The following is a 24,502-nucleotide window of genomic DNA, read 5'->3' as shown; positions in this document are numbered from 1 at the left end:
CCAAATACATGTTTTCAATGTTTATTGTGCACACCTCCCACTTTTTTATGTGGCAAACTCGTAAAATCGCCCCTCTGTGATGCTTTCTGCAATTCTTGTCATGTGGAGGGCAATGTGGCGCTTGACGCTTGCGTTGAACGGAGCGTTGATGCCTCGACTCAACTCATGTGAAATACGCTTTATAATGACGAAAGAACATTACTGAAACTCAAAATTATTATTATTTGTCTATTATTGTGGTCTTTTCTGATAATAGCCATGCTCAGCAGTTTAAATACTAAAGCTACTGTAGGAAAATGATACCATAGATCTGCTTTGTATTTATAATTCTTATACTGAAGGAGAAGGTAAGGACGTTATTGAAACTCACTATTATTAGACTATTATTGTTGTCTTTTTGGATGAAAAATAATGCTCAGACTGAAGGAAGACTATAGATCTGCTTTGTTCTTTTAATGCTTAAACACTATAAAGTCTCTTGGTAGATTTTGGTCATGAACAACTCAAAATGATTCACTGACTCACTCGTAGCACATAAGATGCTCATTTGTCGCCACCTAGTGACATTTCCAGAAGGGGTCACTGAACTAATCAGTTAATAAAATTGAACATATTTGTGAAACAGAAGCAAGCCTCACCAAAATACTCTTTATTTTGCAGCTAATTCTGCACAGTTGTAAACTTGAATAAACTTGAATCACTAAAATAGCTGGAACTGGTGCTTTTAGCTTATTCTTTGAAAACAATATCCCCAGAAAAAATGTTTGTGGACCAGTGATTGTCTTACTTTTTTCGCCCCTCATGAGTTTGCATCCCTGTAATGTGTTGTGGCATTGCAAGAACAAATCTACAAATTAGAAAAGAAGCAAATTTGTTGTTTTTTTCATTACCCATTTAGCGCTCTTGCCACCTGTGACCTCACACAGCGTAGCCTATCTATGTGACTTGTTTTTTTTTTTTTTGTGCTTAGCCGAATTTCAAACATTACAAGTAAATCCGCTACTAAGATGGACAGAAAACATGGACAAGTTCTTGAAAAGGAAAAATATTGACGATGATTAGCCTATGTGGGATAGTGGTGTGCCTTAGAATTTTTTAGTCCTAAAAAGTGTGCCGTGGCAGACAAAAGTTGGGAAACACTGCCCTAGATGTCAATCTATGAAATAGGAGCTGCTTTTTCAATCTGACCGGGTCACACTCAGCACTGATTGCTGGACGTCCTGTTCAATAGAGGCATATGTGACTATGGCTGCCATCTAATTTACAAGAGCTAAAAATAATGCAAAGTTTTTTTGTTTTTTTTTTCAAATAAGGATTCTCAATAAAGCCACACACAGGAAAAAATTTTGGAGATCTGCTCACGAGTTCTGAGTGTGCTATTGCAGACAGGAGTCCTGCTCTTGTCACCAGTAACGCTCACAATATGATTGTGGCAGGCCCCACTTGCTTTGCACACCCTTAACCCCGATTTCTTCAAAGGGCATGTGAAACAATTGTTAGAAATTGTTGGGAAAAGTGAGACATTCCTCGTTTTCCCACTGCTACATGTACTTTACGAGAAAAGAAGAAGCTGCTGGGCTTGGTGGTACACAAACTGAAACAGGACATCTACACCAGTTGGAACAGTTCCATAAAAACTATTGAACATTTCTTGGAACAACAACCAGCATGGAACAATGGCTTTGCCAATGTTAAATAATTTGCGAAGAGGAATTGAAGTTCACATTCTGACATCGGTAATGCAGAGGACATTGTCACAGTGATGGCCCCATTAAGATTACTACTACTGTGATGTGTGAAGAGGAACAGTCAACCATGTCTTTAATCTCACCTTTCTAGGCTAAATTGCTTACATATCTTGAGCCTTACAAGGAAGACATTGAAACAGCATGTTTTCAGCGGATCTCTCATTTTGGAACAAGTATACCGGTTTGATATCAGAAGTCTAAAGTTGTGGATGCATCAATCTCTTAATGTACACTGGTGGCCAAAAGTTTGGAATAATGTACATGCTCTTATGGAAAGAAATTGTTACTTTTATTCACCAAAGTGGCATTCAACTGATCACAATGTATAGTCAGGACATTAATAACATGAAAAATTATTATTACAATTTGAATTTTTTTTCAGAACTTCTTAAACTACTTCAAAGAGTTCTCATCAAAAAATCCTCCACATGCAGCAGTGGCAGCTTTGCAAATCCTTGGCATTCTAGCTGTCAATTTGTCCAGATACTCAGGTGACATTTCACCCCACGCTTCCTGTAGCACTTGCCATAGATGTGGCTGTCTTGTCTGGCACTTCTCACACACCTTACAGTCTAGCTGATCCCACACAAACTCAATGGGTTTAAGATCCATAACACTCTTTTCCGATTATCTGTTGTCCAATGTCTGTGTTTCTTTGCCCACTTTGCCAACCTTTTCTTTGTGTTTTTCTGTTTCAAAAGTGGCTTTTATTTGCAATTCTTCCCATAAGGCCTGCACCCCTGAGTCTTCTCTACTGTTGTACATGAAACTGGTGTTGAGCGGGTAGAATTCAATGAAGCTGTCAGCTGAGGACATGTGAGGCGTCTATTTCTCAAACTAGAGACTCTGATGTACTTATCCTCATTTAGTTGTACATCTGGCCTTCCACAACTCTTTCTGTCTTTGTTAGAGCCAGTTGTCCTTTGTCTTTGAAGACTGTAGTGTACACCTTTGTATGAAATCTTCATTTGTTTTGGCAATTTCAAGCATTGTATAGCCTTCATTCCTCAAAACAATGATTGACTGATGAGTTTCTAGAGAAAGCTGTTTCTTTTTTGCAATTTTTGACCTAATATTGACCTTAAGACATGCCAGTCTATTAAATACTGTGGCTACTCAAAAACAAAGACAATGTTAAGCTTCATTTAACGGACCAAATAGCTTTCAACTGTGTTTGATATAATGGCAGGTGATTTTCTAGTGATTAGCAATTTAGCATGATTACTCAAGGATAAGGTGTTGGAGTGATGGCTGCTGGAAATGGAGCCTGTCTAGATTTGATCAAAAATAACTTTTTTCAAATAGTGATAGCGCTGTTTTTTACATCAGTAATGTCCTGACTATACTTTGTGATCAGTTGAATGCCACTTTGGTGAATTAAAGTACCAATTTCCTTCCAAAACAGCAAAATCTGTACATTATTCCAAACTTTTGGCCGCCAGTGTATATGTTTACCATTTATCAGTATCCTGATTGAATCCACACTTTAACCTTGTGCAAGCCCGCGGCCTCATGCAAGGACTCGCTATTTTAAATTTGCTATACGCAACGCATAATTTAAATTCATTTAAACCCATTGCATACTGTTCAGGACACTCTAAGAAGTCATTTAAGTGTTAAACTTCTGACGCACGGAGTTACGTGACCAAACACCATGGCGTTGATTTCTGTGAACTGCTTCTATGGGCACAGCACCAACAAAAGTGCCTCTGATAAGAAACCTCTTAAAATGTCACTTAAACCTGTTTGGTTGTAAAGAGTAGCGTCTCTAGTTTAGTTTGATATGCTGCTTTAAATTTTCGCACTTTGGTGCGCTGATAAACATGAAGTACAGTGTGCTGGACACAGTTTTCTGACAGATGTTCCAAAAACATGTTCATTATTTTGAATAACTTTTCACAGTAACACTAACAAATCTGTGGGTAATTTCGCTTCATTTTAATCTAAATGTTGTCCTATTTTTGTTTGTTAACACTGTACAATAAGGTGCTATTCATTAAAATTAGCAAATACATTCCTATATATTTACTCTGCATTTTCACATTGAGAATAAATGTATTCATCCAAAAGCTGAATAATGTTGCTTTCAGAGGCTTTATATGGAGTTAGGATGAAAATAAATTGCATTTCAAACTGTTTTGAGACCAGTGCAGACAGAAAGCACACTGGAGGTTAAGTCATTCGCTAAATAGGGAGCAAGGATGCATCCTATAGCTTTCCAATGCAGCTACAGTGCATCCGGAAAGTATTCACAGCGCTTCACTTTTTCCACATTTTGTTATGTTACAGCCTTATTCCAAAATGGATTAAATTCATTATTTTCCTCAAAATTCTACAAACAATACCCCATAATGACAACGTGAAAGAAGTTTGTTTGAAATCTTTGCAAATTTATTACAAATAAAAAACGAAAGAAATCACATGTACATAAGTATTCACAGCCTTTGCTCAGTACTTTGTTGAAGCACCTTTGGCACCAATTACAGCCTCAAGTCTTTTTGAGTATGATGCTACAAGCTTGGCACACCTATTTTTGGGCAGTTTCTCCTATTCTTTTTTGCAGGACCTCTCAAGCTCCATCAGGTTGGATGGGGAGCATCGGTGCACAGGCATTTTCAGATCTCTCCAGAGATGTTCAATCGGTTCAAGTCTGGGCTCTGGCTGGGCCACTCAAGGACATTCACAGAGTTGTCCCATAGCCACTCCTTTGTTATCTTAGCTGTGTGCTTAGGGTCGTTGTCCTGTTGGAAGATGAACCTTCACCCCAGTCTGAGGTACAGAGCGCTCTGGAGCAGGTTTTCATCAAGGATGTCTCTGTACATTGCTGCATTCATCTTTCCCTTGATCCTGACTAGTCTCCCAGTTCCTGCCGCTGAAAAACATCCCCACAGCATGATGCTGCCACCACCATGCTTCACTGTAGGGATGGTATTGGCCAGGTGATGAGCGGTGCCTGGTTTCATCCAGACATGATGCTTGCCATTCAGGCCAAAGAGTTCAATCTTTGTTTCTCATGGTCTGAGAGTCCTTCAGGTGCCTTTTGGCAAACTCCAGGCGGGCTGTCATGTGCCTTTTACTGAGGAGAGACTTCCGTCTGGCCACTCTACCATACAGGCCTGATTGGTGGAGTGCTGCAGAGATGGTTGTTCTTCTGGAAGGTTCTCCTCTCTCCACAGAGAAATGCTGGAGCTCTGTCAGAGTGACCATCGGGTTCTTGGTCACCTCCCTGACTAAGGCCCTTCTCCCCCGATCGCTCAGTTTGGCCAGGTGGCCAGCTCTTGGAAGAGTCCTGGTGGTTCCAAACTTCTTCCTTTTATGGATGATGGAGGCCACTGTGCTCATTGGGACCTTCAATGCTGCAGAAATTTTTCTGTACCCTTCCCCAGATCTGTGCCTCGATACAATCCTGTCTCGGAGGTCTACAGACAATTCCTTGGACTTCATGGCTTGGTTTGTGCTCTGACATGCACTGTTAACTGTGGGAACTTATATAGACAGGTGTGTGCCTTTCCAAATCATGTCCAATCAACTGAATTTACCACAGGTGGACTCCAATCAAGTTGTAGAAACATCTCAAGGATGATCAGTGGAAACAGGATGCACCTGAGCTCAATTTTGAGTGTCATGGCAAAGGCTGTGAATACTTATGTACATGTGATTTTTTTCAATTTTTTTTTAAAATACATTTGCAAAGATTTCAAACAAACTTCTTTCACGTTGTCATTATGGGGTATTGTTTGTAGAATTTTGAGGAAAATAATGAATTTAATCCATTTTGGAATAAGGCTGTAACATAACAAAATGTGGAAAAAGTGAAGCGCTGTGAATACTTTCCGGATGCACTGTAAGTGCATTCACTCCTAAAATCCAACCAAAAGTTCAGTTTCAGGCTGCAGATGGTGTTTGGACCACTCAACATATTTGGCAGATATGGGACAATGATGTTCAGTTCATAGATTCAGAATTTTATAATTCAAAGTTTTATTTTAACATGATTGGTAGTGATTTGATGATGCTGGCCATTACTTTTAATCAGAATTATTATATTTCTAGAACAATAGCTATAATGTCTACAACGTCTCAAAAACATGAATAACCAACACTCCTGGACACATAATAAACTGTTTGATGAAAAAAATCTTTCCAATTTCTATAGCTTGGTATTTCTTAAAATTTCACAACTTAGTCCTGCTGTCCACATATGAGGAAATACATTTTTAGGAAAACAATTTGCTCTAGAATTTTTATTTTTATATTTTTATTTGTATTTATTTTTTTGCATGTTTATTAGGTTCTACTAGTTACAAATAAAATAAAAAATGAAACAGATGTCATGTGGGGGTTTCAGGATGTTAAAGAGCTACCGTTTCTTGAAAAATGAGGAAAGACAATGTATCTTTTCTAACCCAACAATTTAAGCAAGGTAGGCCTACATCTTTCATGGGCTAAATGCTGGCCGAGTACTTTAGCTGTACTGCATTTAGAATTGTAATATGATGGACCTTTGTTTGTATTATTATAATTGTAGGTCTGCAGTGTTAATGATAAAATAATTGACTTAGGCATTCTATCCCTTCATTGTTTTAGATTAAAGAACAATCAGAAGCTAAAGAAGTTAATTTAATTGAAGATTATTTAAAAATAATTTAAACACTGATCATTTTAATTAGAGGGTAGATTAACTGTAGCATTTTTTAGATTGTCTTGGACAATATTTACTCAAGGAAGACATGTACTCAATAAACCAAATACAAAAAAACATTATAACCTATCACTACTCAGTATCAGTAGTACTGTGTACCAACTCAGTTCGGTACCCAAATGCTGTCTGACTGACAGATGACTGCTTTCTAATGCAACATGTGTTGCATGCATGCTCTTTGAAGCTGTCTGTTTACATTGTATCACTTATTTTCAGCTTCTGAATGTTAGCTTGAATACCAGATACTGCTGTTAGATTCCTGTTAAAGGAATAGTTCACCCAAAAAATTAAAATTTGCTGATAATTTACTCACCCTCAGGCCATCCAAGATGTATCTGAGTTTCTTTCTTCATCAAAACAGAATTTAAGACTTTTAGGATTTCATTTCAGGCCTCCTCCTCTAAAAAATGCAAGTGAATGTCCTCCATTTTTTGACAGTCCAAAATGCATATTTAGGGTGCATCAAAATAATCCACATGAATCCAGTAGACAAATAAAGTTCTTCTGAACCCAAACGATTGATTATTTTTAGAAACAAAACAATACTTTTATACTTTTTAACTACAAATGTTCGCTTCCATACATCTCTGTGACATGCGCTCATGAGAGGTATGACGTAAGCTTGTTGGTAAGGTTACGCATCATGTGGAGGAGGAGACAGGAAGCGCGTCGTTATTTACAAGAGAAACTTGTGCCGTTCACAAACCAAAACAGTCCAAAACAATTTCAAAACATTATAAAATAAAATAAAATAAAAAATAATTTCCAAATAATAATAATAAAAAAAACAAAAAAAACAATGTAAACAATGACGCGCTTCCTGATTCCTCCTCCACCTGACGTGTGACCATACCAACGAGCTTACGTCATCCCTCTCATGAGCACACGTCACAGAGATGTATGGAACCTTTGTCGACTGGTGTCGTGTGGATTATTTTGATGCACCCTAAATATGCATTTTGGACCGTCAAAAAATGGAGGATATTCACTTGCATTTTTTAGAGGAGGAGGCCAGAAATGAAATCCTAAAAGTCTTAAATTCTGTTTTGATGAAGAAAGAAAATCAGATACATCTTGGATGGCCTGAGGGTGAGTAAATTATCAGCACATTTTTGGGTGAAATATTCCTTTAAGGACTGTTAACTTAGTTTATATCTTTGTTCTATTGGTACATTTTTCTTTGTCCTTTATTTTATAACTGACTCTTGAATAAAAACTTAAAGCAATGTTTACTTAATTGAGTAATTTTTGAAGGCTACATTGTTTAAACTTATTGTTTTGTTAATATTTATATTGATATTTAACTTTTGAAATGGAATGTGTTTATGACAGCATATAAGGTTTTGCTGTGTCTTAATTGGTATTGAGAATTGTGAAATTTTACAGGTACTGATATCGACAACTTAAATTTTAATATCGTGACAACCCTACCCAGCACTCCAAAATGTAATCTTTTTTTTTTTTTTAGTCCACAGTTTACTTTTTATCTTTTTAAATAAGACATGTCCTGCCAAAGAACTGAAAGCCATGGCTTTGCTTTACTGGCAGCATCTTTGAGTCGGTGCTAGAGTCAAAACCCACCAGTAAGGTTGCTAGGGACGAGGTGCTGAAATACAGATCCAATGCTGCACTGCCATTAACTGAAAGTGTTATTGACTGTTGGAGGTCCCACAAGACAGAACTACTGCTTCTCTCAAATCTGGCATGTCTTTGCAATCCTGCCACCAGTGTGGCCTCAGAAAGAGTTTTCAGCACTGCAGGAGACATACTGTAGTGCCTTCTCAAAGAAGCACTTTAAGATCTGATCATGTTGATCAATTTATATTTCATATGCATAATTCATATTTAAAAAAGAAAGAAAAAAAAAATCGATACACTATATACCCCAAGAATATAGTGTCTTATCATTCCTCATTCACCTCTCATGCATTGTTGTTGCATTGTATGTACTATTATTTTGTAAACTATGTTGTAGCCTATAAGTAGGCAATTCTTAATTTTGAGGCAACACACACCATGAAGAATTTTGTCCTTCTTTTTCTTGCCTAAGATACATTACGTGGATTATTTTGATTTTTATAAAAGCATTTCATCTATGCCATAAAATCCTTTTTTTTTCTCTCTTTGCAGCTGAAGTTCTGACTCCAGACATAGTTCTTTTTGAGAAAAACATTTGTGCCACTCACTCAAACAGGCCAGCGTTCTATCCAGAGCTCTTGTTATATTTGACTAGTGCACCATTTAGACTTATCATTTTTTTTTTTTTTTTTCATCTCTAACTTTTGGAGCACTCTTTATTTTATTGTATTTTCACAGCTCTTCGTCAGATTAATGAGCTGAATAATGATCCATTAACTGTGGGAGTTGACACAGTTATAGAGGCCAATTGTAACATGAAACAATGTTACATTTAGATAGCTTATTTTGCATTGAACACACACGTTACATACCGTGTAGGGCAAAGAAAAGCATGATAATAGCAACAACAGGGTCAGGGGTTTAATTCCCAAGGAATACATACTGCTAAAATGTATTCATTGAACGAACTGTAAGCCGAGGACCGCAAGTCGATTTGGATAAAAGCATCTAACAATTTAAAGGGCTAGTTCACCCAAAAGTGAAAATTCTCTCATAATTTACTCACCCTCATGCTATCCCAAATGTGAATGACTTTCTTCTGCTGAACACAAACAAAGATTTTTAGAAGAATTTTTCAGCTCTGTAGGTCCTCACAATGCAAGTGAATGGGAACCAACATTTTGGAAGTTACAGCATAAAAGCAATCCAAACGACTCCAGTGGTTAAATCTATACCTTCAGAAGTGATATGATAGGTGTGGGTGAAAAACATATAATATTTATGTCCTTTTTTACTATAAATTCTCCTCTCTGCCCAGTAGGTGGCAATATGCACGAAGAATGCAGTCGCCAAAAACAATAGAAGAATTTGAAAGTGGAGATTGATAGTAAAAAAGTACTTAAATATTGATCTGTTTCTCACCCAAACCTATGATATCGTTTCTTAAGATATAGATTTAACCACTGGAGTCATATGGATTACTTTTATGCTGCCTTTATGTCCTTTTGGAGCTTAAAAATGTTGGTACCCATTCACTTGTTTTGTGAAGACCTACAGAGCTGAAATATTTTTCTAAAAATCTTCGTTTGTGTTCAGCAGATGAAAGTCAATACAAATCAAAGATGGCATGAGGGTGATAAAATGATTCAAGCATTTTCATTTTTGGATGAACTATCCCTTTAATGAAGGTACATCTACAAACACACACACATTGTCATCATATGAAGGCATTCGGATTGGTCATCTTATTTCTGATGTATCCTGAGCGAGATGTTCTTTATAGTAACTGTATATTGTGTGCCTGCTGATTATTTTCAAACTACTTATGCAGGACATAAGCTTTTGCACATTATGATGTGCAGTTGCTCCAATTCTTTTTTTACTTTTTGCATTTTATCCATTTAATCCGTAAAGTTTAGGTTTTATATTTCAGTATCCACATTGTATCTCCTTCCCTTGTGCCAATGAGAACTCTATCTAAATTGCTCTGGAGTGCTTGCGAAATCACAGTTGTGTACTCCAGTTCTGAGAATCATCCAACATCCTGTCCTTTATCCCTATCTGTTAGAAGAGTATCATCACTCTCAGATAAGCTTTGCTGAGTGATTAAGATCAACAGCTGTAGCCTTTAATAGGTTGTTGTGTGATATTCTTGAACAGAGGTGAGAATGTCATGAAGTCTTTGCAGAGAAACGTCTTGTTTGTCATCCCTTCTTAAAGGATAGTTCACCAAAAAATGAAAATTCTCTCATCATTTACCTCATGCCATCCCAGATGTGTATGACTTTCTTTCTTCTGCTGAACACAAAGATTTTTAGAAAAATATCTCAGCTATGTTGGTCCAGTCAATGCAAGTGAATGGTGACCAGAACTTTAAAGCTCCAAAAAGCATATAAAGGCAGCTTAAAAGTAATCCATACAATGACAATGGTTAAATTCATATCTTTAGAAGTGATATCATAGGTTTGGGTGAGAAACAGATCAACATTTAAATCCTTTTTTTACTATTAATGTCCACTTTCACATTCACTCTCTTCTCTCTTTTGAAAATAATTCTTCTTTTGTTTTTGTAGATTCAAATTCTTCATACATATCGCCACCCACTGGGCAGGGAGGAGAATTTATAGTAAAAAAAGAAAAGTAATCAATAAATTAAATATTGATCTGTTTCTCACCCACACCTATCATATTGCTTCTGAAGATATGGATTTAACCAATGGAGTTGTGTGAATTACTTTTATGCTGCCTTTATAGGCTTTTTTGAGCTTCAATGTTCTGGTCACCATTCACTTGCATTGAATGGACCTACATAGCTGAGATATTCTCCTAAAAATCTTCATTTGTGTTCAGCAGAAGAAAGTCATACACACCTGGGATAGCATGAGGGTGAGTAAATGAAGAGAGAATTTCAATTTTTGAGTGGAGTGGACTATTCCTTTAAAGAATGAAGGACATTTTCAGAAAGGTACATGAAACATTCAGCTAGGTCTTAAATTGTGCAATTAAAACCTGCATCTCTCTTGATAAGAAATGAAAGCCCTGAGAGGGAATCAGCAGAGTGATCAAGGGAATAACAAATGATTCTGCATCATGCGCCTGCCTTGAAGTTTACCGTGTGCTTTAATATTCGGCCTGTGCGAGAGAGAGATGAAACAACAGTGGAAGAGGGGCATTTAGATTGAGGAAGGATCCAGCAGACAGATAGAAGAGGAGAAAGAAAGAGAGCAGATGAAGGAAGGAGAGAGGAGGAGAGCCGTTCAGCACTTATAGTGTGTTTGCAGCATCACTGCTTCTCTGTATGCACCATGAATTTCTTATCCTTTTCTATCTGGTTGCAAGAAAAACACATTCTTATATAATGCAGAAGAGGCTTCTCTTTGTTTTTATATAATTCTTCTCTTTGTCTCTGTCTCTCTCCTTCCATATCCTTCTAAGCACTTTATATTAACTGTTGAAGGAATAGTTCAAATTCAAGTGCAAAGGTTCTTTCTTCTGTGGAACACAAAAGTAGCTGTTAGGCAGAATGGCAGCCTCAGTCACCGTTCACTTTCTTTGTATGAAAAATACTAAGATGAAAGTGAATTGTGAAGGAAGAATCCACAGAAGAAAGAATGCCTTGGGGATTTGGAACAGTGTGAGGGTGAGGAAATAATGGCTGAATTTTCATTATGTGTGGAACTTTCCTATATTATCAGTAACTATAAGATAATTAATTGTCTGCCTTGTATTTTCACACTAGATGACATGCCCTTTGGGCAAAGTGAAAATACTCAGCTAGAAATGCTGGAGTGACACCTCTTTAAGACAATTGCAAGTGCTAATGTAGCTGTCATGTAGGTCAGCAGTTCAGGAGCTGCTTTTCTTGAATTGTCTTTTAGCCTGTAAAACTAGCACCATTACTTTGTGTTATCATTTCACATGAAAAGGTGGTGAAATCTCTGGGAAGCATTCCGCTGATATAAACCTTTATATATCTGATCAAACCACAAGGACTTAAGAGATAACAAAAATGGAATATTATACAGTAGCAAGAAAAAGTATGTCTCCCTTTGGAATTAATTGCATTTACACCAATCAGCCACAACAATAAAACTGCCTGCCTAATATTGTGTAGGTCCCTCTCATGCCTCCAAAACAGCACCAGCCCACATCTCAGAATAGCATTCTGAGATGCTATTCTTCTCACAACAATTGTACAGAGCGGTTATCTGAGTTACCGTAGACTTTGTCAATTCGAACCAGTCAGGCCATTCTCTGATGACCTCTCTCATCAACAAGGCAAAATCCCAGGAGATCAGCAGTTACAGAAATACTGAAACCAGCCCATCCGGCACAATCATGCCACTGTCAAAATCACTGAGATAAAAATGTTGCCCCATTCTGATGGATGATGTGAACATTAACTGAAGCTCCTGACCCGTATCTGCATGATTTTATGCACTGCACTACTGCCACACAATTGGCTGATTAGATAATCGCATGGATGATTGTTGGTGCCAGGCGGGCTGGTTTGAGTATTTCTGTAACTGCTAATCTCCTGGGATTGTCACACACAACAGTCTCTAGAATTTACTCAGAATGGTGCCAAAAACAAAAAAACATCCAGTGAGGGGCAGTCCTGTGGACGGAAATGCCTTGTTGATGAGAGAGGTCAACAGAGAATGGCCAGACTGGTTCAAACTGACAAAGTCTACAGTAACTTAGATAACCGCTCTGGACAGTTGTGGTGAGAAGAATAGTGTCTCAGAATGCTATTCTGAGATGTGGATTGGCGCTGTTTTGGTGGCATGAGAGGGACCTACATAATATTAGGCAGGTGGTTTTAATGTTGTGGCTGATCGGTGTATGTATAAATGTGCCTTAAAATCTGGTTTGATCTTCATTTAAGTAATGAACAAACACAATCTGTTTTAACTAATAACACACACATTATTGTATTGTTCTTGTACATATTGAATACATAATTCAAACATTCACAGTGTACACTACCGATCAAAAGTTTTGAAACACTTATTCTTTATTATAATTTTTTTTTTTTTTTTCACATTTTAAAATAATAGTAAAGTCATCAAAACTATGGAATAACATAAATGGAACTATGGGAATTATGTTGTGACTAAACAAAATCCAAAGTAAATCAGAACTGTGGTATATTTTAGCATCTTCAAAGTAGTCACCCTTTGCCTAGAATTTGCAGACATGTACTCTTGATATTTTCTCAACCAACTTCTTGAGGTATCACCCTGGGATGCTTTTTAAACAGTATTGAAGGAGTTCCATCTCTGTTGGGCACTTATTGGCTGCTTTTCTTTATTATTTGGTCCAAGTCATCAATTTAAAAAAAAAAAAAATGTTTTGTTACATTTTAATTTTATAATGAAATAAATTAATATGGTGGCACAATTATATTTTTGTCTACAAAACTAATTTCAAACATTTAAGCATACACCTTCAGATCAAAAGATTTTTAAGATCATGTGAAATATTTCAGTCAAGTGTTTCAAAACTTTTGACCAGTAGAGTAGGTTTAGAAAAAGTATGTGAACCCCTAGGCTAATGACATAAAAAAGCTAATTAGAGTCAAGAGTTGGCAAACCTGGCATCCAATTAATGAAACGAGATTGGAGGTGTGGGTTAGAGCTACTTCGACTTCTAAAAAGCACTCAAACATTTTGAGTTTGCTATACACAAGAAGCATCTGCTGACATGGACCATGCCTAGCAAAAACTATTACAGAAGACCTACGATCAAGAATTGTTGCATTGCATAAAGCTGATAAGGGTTACAAAGTTATCTCGAAGAGGCAGGCCAGAGTCAAAGCCTTGAATTTTATGTGGGCAGCTACAGGTAGCCAGTGAAGTGAAATCAAGAGTGGGGTGACATGAGCCCTTTTTTGGCTGATTGAAGACCAGACACACTGTTACATTGTGGACCATCTGCAGTGGTTTAATTGTTTTAGCTGGGAGACCAGCCAACAAAGCATTACAGTAGTCCAGTCTTCAAATGACCAGCGTTTGGACCAGGAGCTGTGCAGCATATTCAAACAGAAAAGGTCTGATTTTCCTGATGTTGTAGAGCACGAATCTGCAAGATCGGTTGATGAGATGTGGGCAGTAAAATTATGCTGGTCATCTACCACCACTCCCAGGTTACGAGCTGTTCTGGTTAGTGTTAGTGTAGTTGAACCAAGATGAATAGTGAGGTTGTGGTCAACAGATGGGTTGGCTGGGCAAGGTTGAACTGAAGGTGGCATTTCTTCATCCTGGCCAAAATGTCCGAGAGGCAGGCAGAGATACGAGCTGAGAGAGTAGGGTCATCAGACTGGAACAACAGGTAGAGTTGCATGTCATCTGCGAAGCAGTGGTAGGAAAAGCCATGTGCTTCAATGATTGGTCTGAGTGATGTTGTGTATATTGAGAAGAGGAGAGGTCCCAGCACTGATTCTTGAGGAACACCCGTGGTCAGCTGGTGTGACATGGATACCTCTCCTCTCCAGGAGAATATGAAAGATCTGCCAGTGAGGTATGACTCAACCCATCCAAGCGCAGTTCCTGTGATGCCCAGGTCAGAGAAGGTGGACAGAATGCTTCCTTCCTTCGCAGAATGCTCAATGAAGTAAAAAAGAACCCTAGAATGACAGCTAAAGACTTGAAGAAATCATTGGAACTGGTTAACATCTCCGTTCATGAGTCTACTATACGGAAAACATTAAAAAAGGCATGGTGTCCGTGGCAGGACATGACGAAGGAAGCCACTGCTTTCCAACAAAAACATTGCTGTGCACCTGAAGTTTGCAAAAGACCACCTTGACACTCCACAACGCTTCTGGGTAAATGTTTTGTGGATTGATGAAACTAAGATTGAATTGTTTGTGAAGAACACGCAGCACTATGTATGGCATAAAAAGGGCACCACATACAAACATGAAAACATCATCCCAATGGTGAAGTACAGTTGAGGGAGCATCATGATTTAGGGCTGCTTTGGGGCCTGGACCGTTTGCCATCATCGAGGGAAAAATGTATTCCCAAGTTTATCAAGATATCCTACAGGATAATGGCAGGGTGGCTGTGTGCTAGCTAAAGTTCAGTAGAAGTTGAGTGATGCAGCAGGACAATGACCCTAAACATCAAAGTAAATCCACTACAGAATGGCTTAAAAAAAAAAAAAAAATCCACCTTTTGGAGTGGCCCAGTCAGAGCCCAGACCTCTACCCAATAGAGATGCTGTGGAATGACCTCAAGAGAGCTGTTCACCTCAGACATCCTAAGAATATGGCTGAGCTGAAGCAGTTATGTAAGGAAGAATGCTCCAAAATTCCTTCTGAACTTTGTGCAGGTCTAATCCGCAGCTACCGGAAACACTTGGTTGAGGTTATTGCTGCCAAATGAGGATCGACCTTTCTTTTTCCAAAGTGCTGTGAATGTTTAATGTTATGTTTTCTGTAAAGAAATGAAAGATCATAATTGTTTCTGTGTTGTTAGCTTAAGCACATTATGTTTGTCTATACTTGTGACTTTGAAAAAAACGAGATCAGATTTTATGAACAATCAGTGCAGAAAACCAGCTAATTGCAAAGGGTTCACATACTTTTTCTTGCCACTGTAGTTGTTTTTTATTTTATTTTTATTTTTTTATTTTTTTGCAGTACTAAACCAGAAACAAATCAATCAGATTCATGTCACTTCAGAACACTGACATCTGAGAGAAGGTCTGGCTATCAGTGATAAAAATATTCTAAGCATTGATGTCTGTCTGTGATAGCAGACTGTTCATCAGCCTTCACCGGAATTCTCTTAATAATATATGTGGGTTCTTGCTCTTCAAAGGGAACCACAGATCAAAAATGAATCCATCTCCATTGTGCTTATGTTGGCCTTGGACAATACAGTTTCCCTTTGAAACAACACTCGTTTAGCTTTCGTTTTTTTAGGTATTTTATCAGGATCAAACTTGATAAATCTCAGTGGCGCAGAAGCAAATGTATTTCCAATATCGAGAAGATTGTGTAGAAGGATCACCACACAATAAATCCATTGATCAGCTGATCATAAGGGAACTTTTTTAAGTTCATATCAGCATTAGAACAGGGGCCTTACAGTGTATTTTCAGATCTCACTCCATGCATGCATGTGTGATGTGCCAGGAAGGCCAGCATGATGTGAATACTGAGTAGTCTTTCCAGAGGCATGGATGCCCTTTCATGCAGATGAGTAATGTATGTATGCCCAGTCATCTGTCTCCATTGTGACCAGAGGCGAGGAAGTGGACTACCTCTTCCTAGAAGAGGCAAACATTTTGCAGCCCTCAATGCTGAGTAGTGCCCTAAAGGGAGTGGAGTTTTACAAAAGGTGTTTTCAGTCCCGTGGCTTAGATTAATGAAACATAGAGAAACAGAAGTTCATGATTCTGTTTGAACATTCTTTAAGTCACATTCTGCCCTTATCTGTCATAATGACAGAGTAATAGTAGACTGATCCGGCACATTTGAGAGAGAACTGGACAGAAGATGAGATAATGTCGTTTTAAGGAACAAAGTGAGGCAATGTAGACACAGGAAATTCACAAAACAGTTGTGCATGATATTTCAATGCAAAATCCTTGGTCTTATTCACTAACCACACGCAATCTAGTGTCAGCAGGCGCTGAAATACTGTAGAGCTACGTCTTGAGTTTTTAAATTAAGTCAGTGTCATTCCTTTCTGCACAAACATGCCTAATTTTAATGTAAATTAGGTTAATTATAGATTGTGCTTTATTCACAAAACTCTCATTTGTCCGGCACAATTAGCATCTCACTATTAACACCCAAGGAAAGCAGGCGGTAAACTGAGATGTATTAAAACGAGATGGTTGTGTGCATTTTCTATTGATCATGGCAGAAATTCGTCCAATAATAATGAAATTATGGAGAAGAGCATCATAACCTGGCATATATGAGATGTGTGGTGTAGTGAACCAAGCAGTGCTTTGCAATCCCTTTCAGCACTTTATCAACTTACAGCTTTGTGCAGAGTAGAGACCGTGCTGAGTTCAAGACCTCATGAAGAGAGTGAGTGGGCTGAAAAAGTGGAGTGTGTGTGAGTTTATTGAGGAGCTTTGCTGTATTGATTACCCGCCCAAGTCCCTATGAAGAACATGCCAACTGGGTGTTGGGAAATGCAATTTAAGATTAGGCCAAATATATAATTAGATGACAGCCCCAGCTGTCCACTCAATTCCTTAAAATATGTAGGCATATGTCTATAGAGAATACAATTAAGATCATTTTGTGTAGACTGTGTCACCAAGCATAAAATTGTGAAAAGTATTTCAGTGTCACCAAAAAAAATAAAAATAATAATTTGCTGACCAAGATGCCTTTCAATCTCTGATGCCTTTTAACTGATTTTTTTAATATATATTTGGCCTAACAGTCCATTTGAGACAGAGGCATTTGAGGCCGAGGTGGTGATGGATGAAGATTGCATTTATCCAATGATGTTTAAGTGTTATAATACAGTGGTCTTTGGGGTTTTGCTTCTTGACCCAATCAAGTGGTCAGTGTCAGGCGTGGGTGCTTAGTGGTTGTCTTTCCCTCTCTTTTCTAACACAGATGATAAACCAAACACATCATCTCCGTTCAGGCCTGTCACAGGCTCACTGATCATTTATGAGATGCTGTCAGCAATCTGTCAAAGTCTTGGCAGAACAGCTTTAACAACCTTCCTTACTGGCACATATGTTTACCCATATACGCACACACCTACAGTCACATGACATACGTACACTCACTTAAGTGACTCACATGCTCAGCTGTTTGATGATGAGTGCACATGCTTCTCTCTTCTTGTTGTTGTCATCTCTGTTTTGTCATGTCTGAGTTTTGGCTCCATATCAGAGCAGATGGACTTGGGCTAATTAATGACCACAGGCACAGCCTTTTAAAACTAGCACCAAGCAAATGATTTGTGGTTACTTGCAATATAATTTCTTTAGCATGGCACTCGGGCATGAATGGACATTGCTTCAGCCATTTTTCCATGTAGTAAAGTTATAAGGTTGTTTATTGTCTAGCTGGATCAGCTGAAAATGCCAAGAGTCTGTCTTAAATAGTTATAATGTTTTTTACATAAAGGCTCTGGAGGAACAGAAAAAGGTTCCCTTGTCAATTATTAACAGACCCCTGCAAGCTTTACAAAATTGTAGAGCACTAACAAATTTGTTTAGGACAGCATCATGCAGTGCACATACTAGGACCTGGGCTATGCTTCATAGGCATACTTTTCTCTGTAGGATCTTACAAGTGTCTTTCAGTCTATTTTAAGTCAGCTGCTTGTGTGTGATAGCTTGCGTGCATGAGAAATGCATTGGTGATGTGTCTTCTCTATACACGTGATGTTAGTCACTCTGATGTAGCCTGGCTGAGATGGTCATCTGGCCCCTGACATTTCCCAGAGCGCTGGACCGTAGAAGGACTCTACTGTGTCAGGACATCTTTGCATCATCTTTGAATTCATGTCTAGTTGTTAAGTATGGCACGTTTGCCTGTACGTGTTAGAGGCTGTATCTCAATAGCTTGTAAAAGTGCTAAATGTTATCCTTTGTGTCATCCTCACCATTAATTCATATCTCACCATGCCTTATATATAACTAAATCTGTTACTTCAGTTTAATACAGAAATAATTTATCTTTATTTTTATTTGTGGGAGGTAAGTATTATTAGCAATAGATTTGTTGCGAATGGACCCCTCGCAGCCTTTCTCAATTAATATTCATCACTGTAATGTGAGGTAATATAACGTCAACACCCATTGATTACTCTGGGGTATGTGTTTGTTGTTATGTGCTGAGAAAGATTCAACAACCTGGTCCTAAAAATATTTTCAGTTGCTTGCATTTGACGTTTTGAAGGAGTTCTTAATGTTTTACAACAACAGACAGATGGAGGTGGATGACTGAAGGATCTTTCTTATACTTGGGGCTAAGGGGGCTGACACATGCATGCCCTGAAGAATGCGATCCGCATGCTGCCATCTTTGCTCATAGGCACTCAGTTCTGGGCATTTTAAAAACCTAATCACCTGAGCTGTAAATGCCATGTGACTCTGATAGAAATGTTGTCATGCAGCCAATTTAAATATTCTGTTCCGTCATAAATTGTTCTTACAAACTCTAGACCGCTGTCAAATGCAACTCCTCACATGCCCACAAAATGAAGTTTCGTCACACTCACAGTAAAATCATTCTATAATTGAACCGGATAATTAGCCCATAGCAAAGAAGGTTGCAAGTATCAGAAATAACAATAGATAGACAGTCGCTAACGTTAATGAATGAATTGAATACAACAGGCATACTGTTTTTTCACAGAAAGCTGTTGATTAGTATACAACATAGAGTTGCATGTTTTAGATATGGATGTGGCTTATTTTTCGCATTATTTTCATGAAACATAAACATAATATGAAAAACTGTTGAACACGATTACTTAAAGCAAATGCTCCCAATTAAAACGAGGCCAAATACTGCGTGATATGATACATAGATCCTGAAGTAATTCTCTCTTTGCTGTCATGCACTGTCTCTCTCATTCAATTTTACCATTTGCACCTTCAAGTCATAGTTTGGTCCTTATATATTTTGAGCACCATTATTCTGTCCTCTTGTAAAGATGATGCCATGATAGAGGGCTTTCTAATAAAACTGGTAACAAAGTGTACCTTTTAACATTCCTCATCCTGATGTGTGAAGCAAATCCGACTGTAAAATGCTGATTTACTCTTTAATTAGAAGTGTTTGTGACAGTCATCTCACCCTCTCATCCCCAGGTGTCTGCTCAAGTGATGTGAATCTTAAGCCTTCTCATACTAGCTATGAATAAATACTGAATATATCTTGTGTTAGATGTCCTGAACTGTTTCTAATCCAACAAGATGCTCCACTTTAAATTGTTGACAGTGAAAAAGCCAGCATTGGCTGCTACGCTTAGCTTTTGTACTCCAGCTTTTTTATTTCCTTTCTGTTCACAAACATGCGTGCCATGGTAATTATGGGTCATTTGCTGGGCTCTTTGCGTAATTAGAAGTTTTAATTGTGCCCTCGATACAAGGGAAATAGCTAAGCTTCTTTCTCTAAAGTGAGCTCCATGCTTCCGCTGGGCTTTGTGAGCCACTTCCACTCATCGTACAACTGGCTTAGTGACATCAGTCAATTAGGGCCATTCATGGAAACTCAAGTGCCTTTTTGTGTTGTTCCTGTACGTGATGAGAGGAAGGGAATGGGGAGTCTCTTTTCCTGAGTTTCAGTTATCCATACTGAGTATCTCCTGAGCAAACATTCACATTCTCTTATAGTTTTATGATTCCAACCATGAAAATATTGAAATGCAGGTCCGTATTCCATAGATCACATATATATGTGGCTTTAGTTTAATATTTTTGTCAATGTTTTGGGAATGTAATATTATATCAGAGTTGCATTGTCTGAAGAGGTGATGTGAAATTCATATAAACTTCAGTGTCCTTTAGAAAGAACAGGCGCACATTATTGGAGATGTCGTGTCACAGCAAATTTTGATATTCAAGAGAATGGAGTGGAAGGCTGATGGTTTGTGTGATTCTCAGAATTGACATTGTGGGCTGATGTTTGGATAATTTCTGTCCATGATATGGTTAATTGAAAATGGTTTTGTTGAACTTGGATAGTATGAATGAATGACTGGGAAGACCAAAAGGCTTCAAGAGACAGATCAGCTGACATTTAAACTTCTGAAATGCACATGACAGTTGCTGTCAAACTCTTTACAAATCATCTTTTATCGAAACCCTAACCATAATAATAGCTCTTTACTCTTTTGTCTCTGGAGAGTACAAGAAAATCAGTTTCTGAAGATGATAGACATGCTCAGTATGGCAGTTATGTCCTTTTTCTACTGTGAAGGGGTACTTATTGTACTAGCGTATTTCCAGCCTTGGACTTGTCCGTCTTCCGCTATTCACATTCAAAATGATCATAATTAGTCAGTATTCTGTGTTGAAATATTTGTGCCTTCAAGTGTATTAATTTAGTCTGTTCTGGTTTTCCCTCCACAGTGTCTAGTATTTGAAGATGCTCCAAATGGAGTAAAGGCGGGCCTGGCATCTGGAATGCAGGTGGTGATGATCCCAGATGATAACCTGGACCGCAGCCTCACCAAGGAGGCCACCTTGGTTCTCAGAAGCATGGAGGACTTCATACCGGAACTTTTTGGTCTCCCAGCATACCAATAAGAACAGTAATCACCATGGTGATTTCAATTACACAATAAGTTTTTGAAAAAATGGAAGCAGGCTGATCTATAGCTCATGCAATAAAAAAAAAAGTAAAATAAAAAAAAGGAGAAACCAATATCTACCACTCTATCAGCTTTAGATTTGCTGTTCAGGGACAGAACAGAATTTTGGTTCTTGGCCTCAATGGTTTCATTTTGTTAGACAATCTCAATGCTGTATTTCTTTTCTCTCAGACTGACCATGCGAGTGACACCAAAACTAATTTTGATTATTCTGCTCAATTAACCTTAGTCAAACCATTAAGCCATATTGACATTTTGCGTTTCAACCAATTAGAAAGTGTAATGTTTAATTTCTTTTTTATATATATATATTTTATACAAATCACATTGGTGCTGTTTTCGTGAGTGTTTGTGCTTTTTGTATGTCTGTCTGTGTGTATAAATCTCTAATTAGGTGCAGCTTTCAAGTTCACAACCTTGTGGTCATGGTTCAAATTTACAGTAAGTGATGGTTCAACAATCCCATTCGACCAGCCATGATTTCTATTACCTTTCCCTCTTGGAGAGGTCTATTAAAATACCAAAGAGATTTTTGAGTTTGAACCATGTTTCGTAATCCAATAAAGGGTATCCGAGAGCGCAGTTGCCTTTCATCTTCTTCCCATGTTCACCCTCATAGAGCTGGAGTTAGCAGGTTCACTCTTTCCTCTTCAGTGCTGTCTAACATCTCAGAGAGCTCAGGCCCATCTCTCTGAGCCTTCCCCTCTGGTAAAGAGATTTTTCCAGTATCCACTTCCTCCTCGTATATTCTGAGTCCTTTCATCCTTAAAGATTGGATAATCTAGAAGGCTTTTCTTTCTTTAGGACTTTCCACTCCAAGAAAGCCTTTTACATGTCATTTCACACCTAAGGTTTAGGGTGTGAGTAACAGGGGATGTTAGCATGTGCACGCACGCTCATTCCTGGGTGTAGTACAAATACTTAAATGCTTGTATTGTGTATAATAATTTGATTGTGTTGATGATGATTTTTGAAAAGAACAAATGAAACCCATGAAACACGAATGAAGCATGGCTTGTGGTGCCCATCATGTGAGAACACATGTGTTTAACATATATGTGTGTATTAGACAGTGTAATTTTATTGTAATGGAGCATACTTGAACGAAGCACACTGTGTACATCCTGAGACGATTGTTTTTTTTTTTTTTTTTTTTTTTTTTTTTTTTTTAATTCTGGCCTAACATAAACATGTTCAAATTGAATGTTGGCTTGTTTATATCATTAATCTCTTTTATGTGTTAATAACACATGAGTCGTGTGCGTTGGTGTCTGACATTCAACAAATAAACAAGACCTGTATATGGTACTATACAGGCAACTGATACTACTGGTTGCTTCTGAATTGCAGTCCGGTACTGGTTACAAATTACATGACTAAAATTGCAATCAGTAACGCAATCTCTTGGATTATATTTTTTATGTAATCTAATGAAAAAAATATATATATTATTATTTTTCGATTACCTCTGACCTAACTCTTGTTTATTTGATGTCACATACACTCACTGAGCACTTTATTATGAACACTACAGTCTTAATAAAGTGGTCAATGTGGATTTTTGCCTGTCCACCTCAAAATTTGACATTTGGTGCATTCTGAGATGCTATTTTGCTCACTACAATTGCACAGAGTGGTTATCTGAGTTACCGTAGCCTTTCTGACTGCTCGAACTAGTTTGCCCATTCTCTGTGGACCTTTCTTATCAACAAGGTGTTTCCAACCACAAAACTGCTGCTCACTGGATGTTTTTTTTTTTTTTTTTTGGCACCATTTGGAGTAAACTCTAGAGACTGTTGAGTGTGAAAATCCCAGGAGATTAGCAGTTACAGAAATACTCAAACCAGCCCATCTGGCATCAACAATCATGCCACGGTCGAACATTTGTTTCCCCATTCTGATGGTTGATATGAACATTAACCAAAGCTCCATGATTTTATGCATTGCACTGCTGCCACACGATTGGCTGATTAGGTAATCACATGAATAAGTAAGTGTATAGGTGTTCCTAATAAAGAGCTTGGCGAGTGTACATTTGAGTAGGACAGTCTATACCATTTTGACATAATGTTGCTTAAATGCATTTAAGACAAATTGCTTAATGAATCAATATAATCTCTATTTGTCTGTTACTGAGTTAAATAAAAAAGGCACTTAAAGGGGTCATGACACACAAATATATATATATATATATATATATATATATATATATATATATATATATATATATATATATATATATATATTTTTTTTTTTTTTTTTTTTAAACTTGTCTTCCAATTTTATTTCATTATTTTTATTTATAGAATAAATAATTAGTTAAGGTCAGTGGATATGATGTAGCTATACATCAGCAGTGTCAAGTAACTTGCATAATTATTCATCATTTGAGTGATGCTTTTGTCCACAAATTCAGAAGCATGGATCACAAATGTATTTTACATGGTGTAAAAATATGAAGGAAGTTGCATGTTTCCCTCCTGATGCTGATAGAGCTCTAGACCCTCCATCAATGATGCGTCTCGGGTGAGTTAAACAAATGTGGCCTTACCCATCGATTTCCATTGTGGTAAAAGCTCAGACCAGTTATATTTGTGAATCAGCGTCCTAAAAAACGGTCTCAAAATTGATCAGAAATGCAAAAGTGAATTCATTTACATTTTTGAAGCAGAGTACAATTTGCAAAACTAAAACTAACTTTACCGCACTACTGCAATCGGTATGGCATTTATTTGTGGATTACATGGACAAAAGCCTTCTAGCGACATAGCAACACATGGTTATATGACACAGAGTGATAATTCAAATAATAATTAAAATGTGTTTGTTAGGAGTTGGTTATGTATGCAATGCCATGTTTATACAGAGTAATGCGTTTTGGGTAATCGGATCACAAGGAGACTCTGGACGTCTATTTTGACCTGCTGTGTATGGATTTTGAAGGGAGAGTCTCTGATTTCATTATGACATACATCAATCATTTTGTAAGTGTATTACTGCTGATAATGAAGCTCAAAAATTAAAAGAAATGAAAATTTATAAAAACCAATACACCGTTTCTCTTCATTACACTTACATTTAATCTAAGCACAAACATGATGTCTATACTAGACGTTTATAGCAGAGTTATTTTAGTGGACCTGTTTTAACTGTCAGAT

At 37.6% G+C, this 24,502-nt stretch overlaps 1 protein-coding gene across 1 annotated transcript in view; it reads left to right on the top strand.

Moving 5' to 3' along the window:
- Window positions 1-23,510, top strand: part of pudp (pseudouridine 5'-phosphatase) — a 34,150-nt gene extending 10,640 nt beyond the window's left edge. Inside the window, exon 4 of the mRNA XM_051703607.1 lies at window positions 21,103-23,510. Within this exon, the coding sequence (XP_051559567.1) occupies window positions 21,103-21,279 (177 nt within the window). The 3' untranslated portion in view covers window positions 21,280-23,510. The remainder of the gene's footprint in view (window positions 1-21,102) is intronic.
- Window positions 23,511-24,502: the final 992 nt, after the last annotated feature.

Source organism: Myxocyprinus asiaticus, chromosome 7, assembly GCF_019703515.2.
Source record: "Myxocyprinus asiaticus isolate MX2 ecotype Aquarium Trade chromosome 7, UBuf_Myxa_2, whole genome shotgun sequence".
In the NCBI taxonomy this organism is placed as follows: domain Eukaryota; kingdom Metazoa; phylum Chordata; class Actinopteri; order Cypriniformes; family Catostomidae; genus Myxocyprinus; species Myxocyprinus asiaticus.
This window is presented reverse-complemented; position numbering and strand designations above follow the sequence as displayed.